Here is a 17,351-nt window from a genome sequence, read left to right as displayed (position 1 = left end):
GTGACCCGATTGCGTTTGACAGGCTGACCACCCTCTAATCGACGACCACAGAATATATTATCTATATCAGTATTCTGTGTCGACGACTGTACTCGTTATCGTTATGTTGGATAATACTATTATCTACATCGTGATACGAACATATGATATCAGTTGTTGGCGCCTTTTTTAACATTTTTGTTTCTCCTCAATTCTTAAATCACAATAGCATAACATGTAATACTGAAATATTGAATATTATTTACTATATAGGTATAGACGGTATAGGTAGTGTTATTTTTGTTTCGTGTATCGCTCAGCGCTCTGACCACTTTCCTTATTCCTTAATACAAATTTTTTTCTTCTTAAATGTATTTACGTTAAACATTTCTGTAACGAATGAGAGATTACGTTTTCGTACGTCTTATAAATATTTTACATTTAAACTGCCTACATAAAATATAAATTAGTAAATATAAACGGTCGTGATTTGGTTATTGAGCTGTTACGCAAACGTCGTTTGCTTTTCACGTGGTTGTATTTACTATTTTGATACAGTTCTTAAAATGCTTAACGAATCTGAGTTAATAACACATTTCGATACTATATATAGTTTTGCCGAAGTATTAGCTTTGAAAAGTGTGGGTGAAATTCAAATACCAGTATGTAGTTCTCTCGCCCAACTAACCTCAACAGATTGCCTCAAATTGATGGTAAGTATTTTAATTAAACCATTATGTAATTGGAACGCTGATGAAGTCTATTTCGTACATTCACACCCTCCAACTATTTACTTAGAGCAGGTATCTTAAATTAAATTAAATTACTTGTGCCATGCTTAATTGCACCATCATAATCATTAATAAATTAAACAATTTATTTATGTAGGTCGACATTATTTTCTGTGGTTAAACTCATTTGTAAGAATAAATTTAATTTTCTTATGCCCGTTTGCATAGTTAATTTATGTGTCACATAAGACATGCATACGGACATCGACACTAGTACACTACAACATTATATTAACATACATACTTCTAATTAAATTCGAAAGTACTAGACAATTGATGTATTAGCTATAAATTAATGTTATTATATTATAGAATTCAGCTATTCAAATAATTGGTTACATTATACTTGTACTTTGTATATAATAAGTATTATATTATTTGTTAATACGACAATAATTTAATTAATTAAGAAGACACCACACCTCCATATATTATTATCTTTTATATTAGAGTAAATTGACCTATTATCAAATTTAAAAGTATCTAATATCTAGTTAAGAAAATTATCTAGGGAATTGTATAGGCTTTTATTGATACATGTTTAATTATTAAAATCAAGGAATGAGCATTTTAATATTTGTCAATAAAAGTATTCAAAATTCCATAGGTAATAATCATTCCTTAATATTTGATGATAGGTATATATACTTATTATTATACAGTATTATATTAAACCTTACAACACATCTAAGTGTGATATTTTCTTAGTAAGCAGAATAATATTGGTACTTATTTGCACAAAAACAACATTACTCCAAGTTGTTATACTTATTTCAATTGGGCGATCCCATACTTTATTTATATAAAACTTGGGTTATTAAATAACTATATTCATATTTAACTTTCTATTTTTACAGAAATATGAATTGGATAAATGGTCTAATCCTAATGAATCGTCTATGGAAAGAATACTTCTATTTTATTTAGTAACAGATTACATCGGCTGTGGATTATCTTCTCCAGAGTTTCATACTATATTTTATAAAAACCTTTCCACAGAAGCATCAAAGATAAAACTTTTGAATGACTTAGTAAAAATTTGGGATAGTTTATTCAAAAATTATAAAATTCTAAGTATGTTTATTTGAAAAAAAAATATTTTTATATTAGTTATTTATTGTAAATAATATTTATATTATATTCATTTTAGATATTGATTTTGTCAAAAATTTGATGGTCAGTTTGGAGCGCCTTTTTATTAAATTGACAATTTTAGTTCCTGATGATCTTATCAAATTTAAAAGCAACAAAGTTATAGATAAAATTAATTATTACATTAAAGAGTATGAGCAAAATATTTTAGATAGTCATACTTTAAGTAATAATTGTATGCAACAACAACTTACCTGTAACAAGAATAGAGTTTTAGGCATTGAAAACATAGTTCCAAAATCATCAGTTAAATCAGAAGTGAATTATTGTATCCAGAATCTTGTCCAACAAAATAAACGTAAAAAAGATGCCATGGTTAATAAAAGTATAGAATCTATGACTTTAAATAGTCTATCACAAAAAAGTAATATGGATCTTCAAAAGCATACTTCTGAAACTATAGCTGATCACCATCTTCCAAAGAAACCAAAATTAATGGCAAGTGATGTGCTAAATAGGAGTACCACATCAGGTATATTGGTTATAATATTTAATTTATAATTGGACAGTATAATAATTAACCAAACTTATTTATGAATATCAATTTATAACTACATTCATGTTAAAATATGATATATCTAATCAAAAATATTAAAAACAAAAACTCCCTAAACATATTTTATGAAAACATTAACTGTTAATTATGTATACATATATCTATCGTCATCCATGATATTATATAAATGTGAACTAAGTTAATATTAATGCAATTTGTGTGTTATCCTGAATAATAATTAAAAACAAATATCAAAGTTTTTTTTTAGAGTATAGACGAATTAAAAGAGTATTTAACATATTAATTTATTAGTATCTGTTTCTACACAGAAAAACAATTGTAATAATTTATAAATATTAAATATCAAAAATATCAAGCTATTTCACTTAAAGAAAGATAATTTTATCATAACAAATTTATTACTTCTTGTTCCGAAATTAACTTTAACACATAGTAACATATATCACATAGAACAAACACACAATTAATAATATAATTAGATAATAAACCCTCTAGATTTTTTTATTGTTATGTTAGTTTAATATAAAAATAAAAAATAAATTAACATTTGACTACATTTTTTTAAAATATTTATTTAGATGCTGACTGCAGTGTAATAATACCTCATGAACAAAGGAAGCTCAATGCTTTTCAAGTAATGATGCTCAATGCTAAAAAACAAAAAACAAAATTGAAATAAATAACATATTTTACTTTTATTTTTATATAACTAATATTTTAGTATATTGGAAGGTTTTTCATTTTTATTTTTTTGTTACTTAGATTGTAATTTTTATTAATATTATTTGTACAGTATGATCATTTAATTATTAGTAGTATGAATTATATATAATTATATATTTGATTAGATATAAATGCAATGTATACTGCTCAGTAAAATGTTTTTTTTTTCTAATACACATAAACTAGTAGTTTTATGCGACTGTGAATTGTATTATTTTTTATTAAATACTGTTATTGACACACAAAATATTTCTATTATTAGGTAATTTTTAAAACTAACAAAATAAAATTCTTTTTCTCAACTGTAATTTTTTATCATTCATATGGTTAAAATAACTTTAAAAAATAGCTACAATTTAGACACCCATAACTTATCTTTAGGTATAAGCCTATAAGTGATATCAATTCGTCCTTTAAAATATCTTGGCAAAGTGAAAACTAACAATCGTGAATAATCAGTGTATGCTACTTAGAATTCGATAAAATATCGTTTCGGCAAGGACGTGAATTGAAATACCTTGAGTTACGGTAGTGAGTATCCTCAAAATAATCTATTTCCGAGAACCCACATATCTAAAATATGGATGTACTTGGTTGAAAATATAAAAACTAGATTAAAATCATCCCATGTTATCCCGTAAAAGACATCACCAATATTTGATCAGTCACTATATTTCCAATTATTTCTTTTCTTTTTATATGATGTCGAATTATAATTTTTTTTTTTTTTTTTTATTGAGTAACCCGCGGCAACATAGGCCATTGTGTGTGGGGGAGGGCACTGTAGGTTTTCATATTGGGTATGTTGGTACACGTGTGTGTTGTGTTTTGGCAGAATTTCTAATGGGGCACCCGTAGGTTTCTGCCGTGCCCCGGGTGGGGGGATGGCGGCACTTGTTCTCCGGACACCGTGACTTGCACAGAGAAAAATGCCGCCCGCTGTGCCGAATCCGTCGCGTTAGACCGCTCGGCCACCTCGTGCCCCGAATTATAATTTGTTTGACACTATATAGTAGAAACTTCTATTAGACATGGTGGTTACTTATCCCAAATATAATCCATAGGTAGTTAGTATTCTGTGGGTCAAGATACAAAATTGTCCAGTACTTTTAAAAATAATCAGAAAAAAAACTGGTTTTTAATAAAATCAATTTTTTTTATGTTGGGTAATTAATGGTTATTTATTATAAAATGACTAATAGCGCAACATATTTTTTTTAAATTTATGTTCTACTAAAATATAATTAGTCATAAGAAATAATTATTAATCACCCACCCAACTGCCAAATGTTATATTATGGCGTCAGGGGCAGCACTACACTGGGCCAGGGTGGGCAAGTTGGGTGCCCCCCAACCTTTGATTTTGCCCCTCTTTCCACCTCACTATAATTTAATGTTGAACATTTTAATCTAATCTGAAAATGCATTTTATTAAATACTAATAACTAATGGTATGTTGATATTTAGATATAATCATAATAATAAAATAAAATAAATAATGCTAACATAATAAATTGCATTTATTGATTTTTATTTTAATAGGTAATACCAATATGTTGCTATTTAGATACTTAAAAAGCCCTCTTTGTATTTGTTTAATTGCAATGAACATAAAATATGAATGTGCATATAACATTTGTATGTCATAAATCGTGTAACCATATTACAAGTTAATATAAAACATTAAAAGTACTTTAGGTTATACCTTATACCTACTTTGGATTCCATTATGTTAAAAATATATACCTAAGTAAATAAAATAGACATTTTATTAATTAATTATCCCTCCCCCAATAAAAAATATCTGGCACTGCCACTGTGTGGCTTTAGTATTAGCTGATTGCTGAAGCCAAGAATTAAATTAAATTAAAAAGTTTCATATCAAAACAAAATAAGGCTGGCAATTGATCACATTTTTTATAACTTACCTATAGATAAAATTAAGAAAATCTAAATATCACGCACCTTAGACCAGCGGAGGAAAGTATACTTAAAATAATATTTTTAATGTCTTATTGGTTACGCCCATTTTGTCACAACGGGCTGAGCAACCCTATGACTAGACCTACCATGGTATAATAGAAAAAAGAAATTGTCATGATTAGGAGTAGAAGACTGCTACAGTAGTCCTTAACGCTAAAAAATAAGTAGCTATGTACAATATAATATGGTATCCTTTCACACTTTTGGAAGAATGTGTCCTAAATTTATTAATATAATTTTCTCAATAGTGTGGCTTTCTAGAGATAAGTTTCACGCATAAATAAAACGAAAAATAAACATTTGTTTTGTAAAAAACTTTATTTGTATAATTTTCAACTACAATAATTGTTTGTATAAAAAATCAACAAACTCTCTAAAATAAATCTACTGTCTTGTTACCAGTCTAATATTATCGCAGTCTAAAAGTTTTTTGGTGATTTCAAAATTCTAAACACATATGATATAGTAATAATAATAATAACAACAGAACAAATAATATATATACACACATATTATATATATAAATATAACAAAATGATACAGATTAAATTTGTTTTTTGCTATTTAGATTTTAACATAAGAAACGATTAAATACAAATTATTGCTATTTTATTTCTTTAGTCTAATATTTTTGTACGTGATGGTTTAAAGAACACAAATATGATATTACATTTTATACTTAACTGCTACTAGGAAATAGGAATTTAAACTTCATGAGCTCTGGTGTTATTAATACCTTTCGGGTACATCAACTAATATTATAAAGTAGTTAAAACATTCAACTTTTATTACATTAATTAGGTAATAAAAATCATAAAATAAGTAGTTTATTTTATTTTATTCCAGTAGCTCATGTTCTTAGTTCTATATGTATATTTATGTATGAATACAAAATTAGTAATAGTTAATTACATATTTGCACAAACATATTATTAAAACTTTTCATGATTATAATAACTAAATAATATGAACTAACAAGAGACTAGATAAATGGCACTACAGTGTGTGTATATATATAAATATATAAATTAAGAATGTATAATGATGTATTATATATCCAGTAACAAAACAGAAGAACTTATTAACTAAATAAACAATACAAAATAAAAATGAGCATCAAAATGACTACTTAAGTTGTCTTACAGCAATCGATAAACCACTGAAAGCATTAGACAAACTTACTACATGTTTCGGAAATACTCAACTGGTGCATTCTTGTTGCTCTGTTGATGGGTTTACCAAGTCTAATGTTTCCGAACGTTTTTCAACCTCTGCTTTGAAATTTTCTAAGTCTTGTTGACTAAAAAAAATTAATATAAATTTAAATAAAAAAATATTATTTAACTTATAAAAATTAAATAAAGTGCTGTATAATTATTAGGAAAACCAATCATAATACAATGAAATGATTATTTATTGTTAATAATATAGGTAATGCTAGCAATTTTCAAGTCTCTACAGATAATATATTATTTTTTTTTATTAATTTACCCGTAGCAACTTAGGCCATTGGGTGGTTTTTAACTGTGGGGGAGGGTACTGTAGGTTTAAACACGTGTGTTTTTTAGTTTGGTAGAATTTTTTAGTGGGCACCCATAGGTGTCTGCCATGCCCGTGTGGAAGATGGCGGTCTCTCCCCAGATAATGTGATTGCCCGAAGAGAAGTACCGCCTGTGGCCGGGTTTCGAACTGGCGACGGTGCGCGTCGCAACCGACGCCTTAGTCCGCTCGGCCACTTCGTCTCCCGTAATATAATGTTCCTACATATTTTCAATATATCTGAGTTATTATAAGGACAATTTATGGGGATTACAAACCTTGTATTTCCATTTAAAACTAAATTTTATTAATATTTTTGAAAAAAAACTTAATGCATATACCTTAAATTAGTTCTAATTATTTTAAAAATCTCATTGTGTATAGAAAAATAATAATTTAAAAAAAAAAAAAATGTTTTAAGATATTCGTTGAGTTAGAGCAAAACTTCTAAACTTGTACTACACTCACGACAAATTATTGAGGCTACGCTATTTTTTAATTTATAGTTCCTATATGAAAAAAGTTTACTCCATCTAATATACACATTTTTGACTTAAAAACAAGTTATCAACATTTATAGAAATACCTAAACAATTGGATATCAAACATTTTAAATGTCCATACATAATTCAAAAAGTTAAAAAAATTATATATAATCTGGGACGAATGGCCCCCCTAACTAATTATTAATCCCAATTTACACTAGTTAAATAAAAAAACAAATAAAAAAGAAACATAAGAATCACATAAAAAAGTTTTTATTGGTTTAAGGTTAGGACCAAATTTACTAATTTATTAATAAATATGAATGAAATGTACGTATTTAATATGTATTTAAGTTTAAATATTACCAACGTACCTAATTTGTACATACAGAATGCCATTGATGACATTGAGCATATCTAATACACTGCCCATAGATGGTGGGTGAATTTGTATAGGAGGTAATGTAGCACCAGTTTTGCCTGTATAGATTTCATTCATTTTTTTTTGTAATACTACTGCCTGATGTGTTAAGTGTTTCAAGCAATCTGACGATTCCTGTGTTTTTTCATGTTTTTCACCAAACTTTAAAATAAAATTTATTAATTTAAATTACTTGTTTATATTAATTCATTGATATATTAGTACCTGTTGTTTATAAATTGCATAAGTTTCTCTTTCATTGCTCAATGCTGAACGAAAATCTCCCATACAACTCTGAGTGCGGGCAACTAGATGATAACTCACTGCTACTTTTAATGATTTAGGACCATAAAATTTAATATTTAAAGCTAACGCTTTCTCTAAAAATCTCAACGAAAGATCATATTCTTGAACTGCATGTAATATTAGACTAATATTACTCTATAAATATATGTATAAAAAAAATAGAGAATAAATAATATACACATTATATAGAATATAAATAAATAATTTGAGTTAAAATAATCTCAGATATACATACATCTAATAGAGCGATTTCAGGGTGGTTTTCTCCACAAATCAAAACAGCTAAATAACGAGCTCGATACAATAACTTTAAAGCGGTAGTTATTTGATTATTTGCATAACAATACAAAGCTAAATGAATCTGAAATTAAATAAAACAACATTTATAATATCTAAAAAAATTTTTTTTTTTAATATTACATATTCTGTTATGGTATAAGGATGATCAATTCCGTTAACTCGTTCTGACATAAACACAGCTTTCTGTTGATATGCCATGGCTTCACCATAATCACCCATTATATAACTTAACCTAGCAAGCATTCGTAAACATTGAGCGATTTCAGGATGCATTGCACCATATACATTATTTAATAGAGTCAAAGCTTCCATGATTAAATCGTATCCTTCTTTCAAAAGCCCTTGTTGGATTTTTGTTTGGCCAGTAGTATAAAAATTAAATGCATCTGTTGCCTGTAATAATCAACATCAATTATAAAAAGCAAATGGAACAAACCCATTTTATTTTACCCTAGGGTTGATGTGTTTAACAACGGGAAACATATTCACAATATCTTCTTCAAAGAATGTAAACCGATTCTTAGAATCAAATGAATATTCCCTCAACAGTATCTGAATTCCAGTTTTTAAACAAAATGATCTATTAAAAGAAAAGCAAATATTCTTATCAAGTCATAAATAACAAAGACAAATATAAAATCCTATAAAAAACTTTATGTGAATAATATATACCTCAATAATGATATTTTTTGAGTACCATAATGTTCACAAATAGATTCAATAGTTTCAGAAACCAATTCCCAAGCATAATATGATTTTACTTCTGCTCGAATTTGAGACCATAGAGCATGCCGAGTAAGATTAGCCCAATCTTTATTATCTACTGTTAGTAATCTGTTTAATCGACCTTTACGTTTGTTGCGTTTTTTGATTGGTTTAACATCGTCTAATGTATTCTGAGGATGTGGCGTTGAACAGGATGACAAAAAACAGTTCAAAAAATGACTAACTGCATTTGCTAGACTCATCAATTCTGCTGACTAAAAATAAAATATAGTAAGTATATAAAATAATGTATAAATAATTTATATTACTTGTATGTATGTATTGAATATATGTTTTGCTGCTCTAGTAATTAATTCCGCAACAGTTATACTGTACAAATATTCAAGTTGTTTGATTTTTGAAAGTTTTTCAGCTATTTTCCCCAAATAGCGAATATTGATACCTCTTGTATGTAAATTTTCAGATAATATTTGTCCATCCATTGGAGCAGAAGAATGATCCATGCAGTCTCTAATCTATAAGAATATATTTTATACTTTTTTCAGTATATTACATCAGTACAGTTGGTTTTTGACTTTTATTTACAGATACAGTTCTAAATACAATATTTAAATATAAAAGATATTTAATACTAAATAGAAAAGGTCCTCAAAAATAAATTTTAGACATTGTTAAAATGTAACCAATATTTAATCATAATATTTAAACTAGACATTTGAAAGGGTTTCATTACTTACATAGAATATAATTTTTCAGTACATTTTCTATACACAAATTATGTTTTTAATCCAACTATTCTAATTATATAAATTATATTTGTTTAAAAAAAATACTTCAAATATGATAGAAATATTTACATTAAGATAAAAGACCTTTAATAATTAGTATCAAAATAAATAAATCATACAAACATACAAACAATGGAATTTGTGATAACAGTAGATATTCAGCTGCATCTACAACTAATTGTTTTTCTAATTTAAATTGATCTGATTCAGAGTTAAAATGCTTTACACCTGGCGAAAACACATCTGGGTTGAATCTTATATCAAATTCTGTTTCTTTCAGTGAGCCGACTTTTTGAGCAGCTTTTTTAACAACTTCTTTTGTGCTATTATCATCACCTATAATAAACAATACACAATAAAGGAACTAAGAATTTAAATTAAAAATAATAACTTACTATCTTTTACAGCGCTTTCAGTAATTGTTTCCACAATTTTTTTTTTAGTTTCTAATGATTCTTCTGATGAATTTTCATTCTCTTTATTATCATTTATTTTAACATCAGCTAATCCATTTTTATTATTTTCATCAATGTTTTGGATTTTTTTTTCTTTAATCTAATAAATAAATTAAGTAATACATACAGTAAATCAATTTAAGTGCAAATCCAACATACCAGTGCATTGTTGTCAGTAATGCTATCTACATTTTTTTGGTTTTTCCATAAGTTTAAATGCTGTAAATGGAATGCTGCATATTTAATAAACATCATATAACGTGTTCTATAAAAAAAATATAATTATAATATAATAGTAATTATAATATATATAATATATAATTATAATTATTTAATTAGATGGATCTAAAATAGAATATAATGTTGCTTAAAGTATTAAAATTCTTACTCAATAAATGAATCAATTAACTCCTGTCTGAGACAACATAATTTATGTCTATGTTGAATAGGAAATCCCAAAGATTTTACTTCTTTGCTAAGTATATCTTCATCAACTATGGCCAGGAATTAAATTATTATTAAATTAATTTAATTCAAATCATGTTTAAATAAAACTTACGTAACAGGAAATTAACATCTGGAGGAAAAGTTCGAAGTAGATCCAAGATATAATAACGACTATCATTGCCAATAATACCTTTACACTCTACAGAGGAACATAATTCAATTTCTTCACTTTTTTCACTGATAACTTTATGAGGCATTATTTTTAACTGCTGAGCTGCTTGACTAAGCTATAATAAGTGTATTGTAGAGACTTTAATATATATTATATATTCCTTAGAGGTATATTCATTAAAAGGAATTATCACATACCAATTCAATATATTTTGGATTGGTAGTCACAGTTTTACCAAAGTCCACAGATCCATACACAACAGATTGTTCTTGTTCTCTTTCCAAAATACCGGGAATGATAGATTGTGCTGTGACTCTGTACCCTCTATAATCAACAACTACAGTCCCCAATGTGTATAATCCAGGCAGGTCTACTGCACTATATACTCGCACTCCTTGCAAATCATTTCGCTAAAATAGTACGCCCATTAAAAATTAGAAAATTTAATTTAAATTAAAATAAAAAGATAATAATTAAATACATACAGGAGCGACAAAAGCAGCAGCATCTCCTCCTAATTCTTTATAATGATCTCTAACATCAAAACCCAGAGAGAAAAAAATATTATTCCATATAAACATTTGCATTTTTGCTTCTTCACCAGGATTAATAGCCATTACATTACCATCAATTACTGCCATAGCACCTCGGGTAGCAGCAGCTACAAAATCACCATGCACCTGTAAAATGCATGTATTTAATTCAACATTTCACTTACATTTTAAAGTACTTAAATGTTGTTTATACAAACTTTGAAAATGGCTCTTTCTCTTAATAAACGTTCTGGAAGATTTTTACGGGGAAGTTCTCTAGTTGTTTGTAATTCTTCATTCCAATCTCGGGTTTGACCTGGGATATGTTCTTCATATCCAAGTTTTGATGAAAATGCTAAAATACACAAAATAATAAAATTTCTGTTTTTTTGCATGCACATAATTATTTAATTTTGTTTAAAGATGACATTTCTAAATAAATCTAAAATAATACTAACTGTCTTCAGCTCTGATGGCATCTAAAGTATGTTCAAGTAATGGAGAAGCCCAACTATATACTTGATAAGGTGTTGCAACACGTTCAAAGGGATGACGAGCAGTTCTCTTTTTTTGCAATGCTGCGAAGTTCCGTTTGAAAGCTGGACTTACTTGACTAAGCAATTCAATTAAAGAGTGACATAAATGATTTGGAGCGGCGGGTTTAGGATTAAATTCTTCGTTTGTAGACCTAATCATAATAAAAATTATAATAAAAAATAAAAATAGATAAATACAATATATAATTACTGGTTAATGAAAAATCCTTTAGTACAAGCAGTAATGTGAAAATGTTTATCCTCTAATGTAATAACATACATATACATCAAATCTCCGTGCATTTTTCGAAAACCAGGGGGTGGATTCCACGCAGAAGTAGTAAGCACCTAAGATCATAAATTATATTATATATATATATATATATATATTGGTAGTATTGATGTTATTTTGTGTTCTATTTGAAAATAATACTAATGTTGAAAGGAAGCATTAATAATTCTGAGAAAAGCTTGAATAAAGCAGCACTTAAATTTCAACTAACATTTTACACTTTAAATTAAAAAATAATAGGGAAATTACAAAGAAAATAAAAAATATTCTTAATAATCAAAACTATTGAGTAAAAAACAAATATTGAAAACGTAACCTAACCTATAGAGCAAGCAAGAATATATACAATCTGTAATACAATTTATGCAATAAGTACAAGTATACAGGTGGACTGGACGGCATGATAAAAGGAAACCCCTATTTAATAATTTTAGACAGTTTTTTTTAAAAACTGTTTTATTAATTTTTGTTAAATGTTGAGGTCCCTGAGCTAATTTAATTTAAGACGGTGTGGTGGGTATCAGGAAGTGCTAGAGAGGAGAGAGGTTTGAAATTATATTGAAACCCTTCAACATTTTTTTGCTTCAAATAGAATCTAAAATGAAAATAATTTTTCAATAAACAAAAATACAAATATTTCTTCAAGAACAGCATAAATATTGTGGTTAAGATATGAAATATAATTGTTACCTTGATACACAAAGGTCCTTTTAAGTCTTTTGATGTTGGATGCAGAGGAAGTAAAGGTCGATCTTTATTGTTTGGCATTATATAGTCTGGAGGAGTACAGTCAACACTTTCAGACCGAGTTTTTTTCTTTTCTATTTTCAAAAACACAGTTTTTATAACTATCATTTATGCAAATGAAATTCATATTAAACTTATCACCTTGAGTAACAACATTTAAAAATGATAATGAATTACAATCAACACCATTGTAAGCATCTGCCATTTCTAATGATTTTAATATGTCTCTAACATGACGGACATGAATTCTAGCTTCACGCATTGTGTATGGTTCTTCAACAACCTACAAATATTATAGAAAAATTAAAATAATCAAATTTTTTTGGTACATTAAAAAATATTTTAAGTTCCTTTAGTTAATAATAGATGTTTGGCAAATAATTAATTAAGACTGGATTGAAGATAGTTTAGAATGATCCATTATTATATTGTAACCAATTTTAGCATTATTATGATATAATGTTCCTAACATTGAACACAAGTGTTTAACGTCCAAATATTTTTAATTATAAAGTTGTGTTCACACTACTGTACCCACAAACTAAGATATACAGGATTGGAAACTATCTAACACTGAAACATACCTTAATAATAGATCCTTCTTTAAGTCCATCTATAGTTTTCAATTCTGAAAAATTATCCAATGTTACTCCGTTTAACTGTAACGAAAAACAAGTACGGTGACATGTGTCCTCTCGGTCCATCAATAATTGGTGAATCTCTTGAACCAATTCCATGCTAGATACCTACATTAGATCATACATATGACAAACACGTAAAAATTAAATAATTTGTATTTTATTTAACCTACTTGAATTTCAAAAGCTTCAGTTCCAGGACAAACTATTTTAACATTAAATCCAAGATCTTGAATGAAGATTATCTCAGTACCTTGTTTTTTATCATTATCTGTATTTTCCTCAGAACTATCATCACTATGAGAAATATCATTAATGTTTGCATTCGTAATAATTTTATCTACATCTTTTTCTTTTTTGGTATTTTTCTTTGATTGCTTTTTCCCAATTTTATGGGAATCATTATTGTTGACAACATCTACATGATCAACAGCTGTAGTACTTTCAGAATTAACTTCTTGACTACTCATTCCATTAATAACATGATCTACAGTTGGTGTTTTATGGTCATCACAAACCATTTCCATATTTCCTGAAATATAATATATACCAATTATTTAATAAGTCATAGTCATAATTAAATTGATATACTTGAAGTTTAATATTGTGTTACATACGCACAATTTTCATATTTTAGATACCGTGCAAGACTGTACTATGTGATACTAGTATTTATAGCTAAAAAAATGTAAATGAAAAACCAATAAATTGTCATTAATATAACCCAGTTATTACTTTATAACTATACTATTATGAAACTTAGACCTAGATAAATGTATATTTAAATTTTGTTTAAATAAATATTCCAAGGGAGTGGTGAATTGCTAAAAATATACACTTTTATGGTATCACTTTTTTCACACAGGTATAGGTAACAACAGTAAAAACCTTATCATGAAGTTAAAAAAAAATGTCTCTTTCGAATTAAAATAATTATTTTCTTACAGCCCTTATTATCACAATCAGATACAAGTACTTAATGCTTTTAAAGTAGGTCTTTTGTAAACAAAAATCGCGAAAACACGAAAGGAAAGAAGTGACAATTTGATGGCACTTAATATTTTGAAAGATAAAATATCTTTGATTAACAAAATTATTTTTGATTATCATATCTAATATCTGTTAAATACAATTTGAGAATTTAAAAATATAAAAAATTATAGTATATTTAATTTTTACCACTAAAAATTCTAATAGGTTTACACCATACATCTACATATCATAATCCATTTAGAGTATATACTAAAAGAAAAAAAAATAGAGAAGTGAGTATACGGCGTACGCCCAATACACAACTGTTCTGAGGTAATAAAAAAATTTTAAAATATTTAGCTAGTACCTACCTACTATTCATTGCAATAACATTAATTGATGGTTATTAAAAGGGGGATTTGCAAAGATTTATAAATTTAAAAATTAAAAACATTATAACTTATAAACAACACTAACAGTATTAAATAATAATAATTTAATGAAATACAAATAGGTACCTATAATATATCATCAATATATATATATAGGTGCATGATTACAGCATTTAAATTTAATTAACACATTATTTTTAATTGATAATGCACAAATGTACTTACTTACAGTTCGACCTAAAATATGTTTTTTTAATTTAAATAGTACCTAATCATATTATACAACATTAGCTAACATTATAAGCTAAGAATAAATCATAGATATAAAACTATCAATTAATTGATATTATATTATTATAGACTTTTGTAATATAGATTTTAGTATTAGTGTAATGCCTACTTATTATTATACATACCATTCAATTGCTGATTGCTTGAATTAGTCAAGTTTCCCTCCTTGACTTCTAGTGTCATTGCAAATGGCTTCTGATCTTCTCTATAAATTAAAAAAAATTACACGGCCGGGAAATTTTACCCAGCTATATAAGTTTATAACAAATGTAAGAACACAATATAATAGACAATAACATAAAATAAAACAAATGAAAAATTTTAATAATTTTGGTTCAAAATATAAATGTTTTTTAAAACGTGACTATAAAAATTAAAAACATCGTGATGATATTTTACAAGAAGAATCAAGAAAATGAAGACAAATTAATTTGTAGAAGTGGTCAGGAGAAATGGTAACTTTTAACCGGATCAGTGTAGGCAAATACACAGAAAGTATTTTTTATCCCCGATGTTTAGTCATCCTTATCAAAACCTATATACTAGTATGTATATATTTATAAACTTTATCTTTATTATCTATTGGTTTTATCATATATATTCAAATTTCCCATATGATTACCATTTAATATTATCATAGACTACGGAATATGGACCTCTAGCTGATAATGAGTTATATCACGGTCAAAGAATAAAGATCAGTTCATACATTTCATTTTTTCACCATATTATTATTTATTTGATAATTTGTCAGTATAAACTTTTGAAGTACCAATCTGGTATTATTCTAAAAATTTCATTAAATTAATATACCTATTAATTGTATCTATTGTTACACGATAAACAAAAATGAAAACCAAGATTTCAAGTTTCTTGAAAATGACAAGAATTATGCGACCATATTATGTACGTACAGCCACCACATCATCTACTGGAGCATTATTGCCTGAACCACAAAAAATTCCATTTGGGCTAGTGGGTATAATTTTTACAGTTGTGCCAGGGTTATTAATTGGAGCCACCATAAGTAAATACATGGCTAATTTTCTAGAGGAAAATGAATTGTTCGTTCCATCAGATGACGACGACGATGACGATTAATAATATTTGATATTATTTACACTTTGGATTTTTTCTCCAGATGATTGTTATTCACATTTTTACCTTGCTCTTCTGCATTAATGTTATTAAACTATTTGATTGTGTTAACAACTACCCCCAATAAATTATTTGTAGTTTTCATTGAAGGTATACAATATAATATAATTTAGTGAGGTATAAGCTACAACTTTTTTACTATAAATCTAGTCATTTAAATATTTGTATTATTAATTGTATGTAAAAAATGTTTGTGTTTTATTATTTTAGTGTGCCTATGCCTAAGTATACTATCATTACTTAATGAAAATTGAAGAAAGAAAAATTATATTTAAGATAATTCTTAATCAGTTTATATAAATTATAATCTATATTCTATCACAAATCAGAATTAGGTACTTTAATAATTTGTATACATTTTCTTATTTCAATATTAAATATCTTTAGAGTTTAGATTTTTAGTTATATGGTTATATAAATCTTTTGTAATATCTTACATTCTCAATTTTATTATATGATAACAATATAAAATACATGCTTCTATCAATATACAGTTGCATTTGATTATTCAAACACTAATGAACATTGAACAGTGTAGTTACATTTTAATATCCTTGAACATAGTTCATATTTTATTCTTATTCCAAATACTATGTTGGATAAGTTGTTCTGAAGCGATGATATAAGTTATTATATTTTTCCGATTAAATGAAGACTTGTAAGTTGTAACTGTCTTTTAGTAACAAAGCGAGCTTATAAATGAAAATGGTACATTAATGATGTAGTAATAGATAGTAAAACAGAATTGATAGTTAGAATAGCGAAAATGAGGTGTGGAAAAATCAATCCATTAGGAATAGACAATAGTGTATATAGGTGTGACACAAAATGAGAGAGAGAAGTTTGAAATGGTTTGGTCATGTTATGAGGATATGTAACTTAAATGCAATATGAGAGGTTATGGAAATAAATAATGAAAAAAAGAGAAGAGATCAATCGACAGAATAGAGAATGGAATGAAAATAGGTGGTGTGCAGTGGCATATTTAAATAATAAGAAAAAATTATT

The 17,351-nt window shown here is 26.9% G+C and overlaps 3 protein-coding genes across 3 annotated transcripts; 2 read left to right on the top strand and 1 right to left on the bottom strand.

Annotated features, from left to right (window-relative positions):
* Nucleotides 1-5: 5 nt before the first annotated feature.
* On the top strand, nt 6-3,465 carry LOC132948173 (uncharacterized). Its single transcript, XM_061018529.1, has 4 exons — nt 6-692; nt 1,628-1,844; nt 1,921-2,394; nt 3,018-3,465. The coding sequence occupies exons 1-4, from the start codon at nt 546-548 to the stop codon at nt 3,116-3,118; spliced, it is 939 nt and encodes a 312-aa protein (XP_060874512.1). The 5' UTR covers nt 6-545; the 3' UTR covers nt 3,119-3,465.
* Nucleotides 3,466-6,184: 2,719 nt separating this feature from the next.
* Nucleotides 6,185-15,602, bottom strand: LOC132948764 (clustered mitochondria protein homolog). The gene is made up of 23 exons (XM_061019407.1): nt 15,311-15,602; nt 13,704-14,062; nt 13,477-13,638; nt 13,034-13,175; nt 12,836-12,966; nt 12,065-12,201; nt 11,776-12,005; nt 11,536-11,672; nt 11,270-11,464; nt 10,982-11,194; nt 10,725-10,899; nt 10,554-10,659; nt 10,325-10,430; nt 10,106-10,265; nt 9,838-10,046; nt 9,231-9,437; nt 8,869-9,176; nt 8,647-8,776; nt 8,317-8,589; nt 8,132-8,257; nt 7,816-8,031; nt 7,544-7,752; nt 6,185-6,445 (listed from the first exon to the last, which is right to left on the bottom strand). The coding sequence occupies exons 1-23, from the start codon at nt 15,366-15,368 to the stop codon at nt 6,346-6,348; spliced, it is 4,089 nt and encodes a 1,362-aa protein (XP_060875390.1). The 5' UTR covers nt 15,369-15,602; the 3' UTR covers nt 6,185-6,345.
* A 254-nt stretch (nt 15,603-15,856) lies between these two features.
* LOC132948348 (essential MCU regulator, mitochondrial) lies at nt 15,857-16,837 on the top strand. The gene has a single exon (XM_061018778.1). It carries the CDS (start codon nt 16,035-16,037, stop codon nt 16,284-16,286), a length of 252 nt encoding a protein of 83 aa, XP_060874761.1. The 5' UTR covers nt 15,857-16,034; the 3' UTR covers nt 16,287-16,837.
* Nucleotides 16,838-17,351: the final 514 nt, after the last annotated feature.

This window comes from Metopolophium dirhodum, chromosome 7 (assembly GCF_019925205.1).
Source record: "Metopolophium dirhodum isolate CAU chromosome 7, ASM1992520v1, whole genome shotgun sequence".
NCBI lineage: Eukaryota > Metazoa > Arthropoda > Insecta > Hemiptera > Aphididae > Metopolophium > Metopolophium dirhodum.
This window is presented reverse-complemented; position numbering and strand designations above follow the sequence as displayed.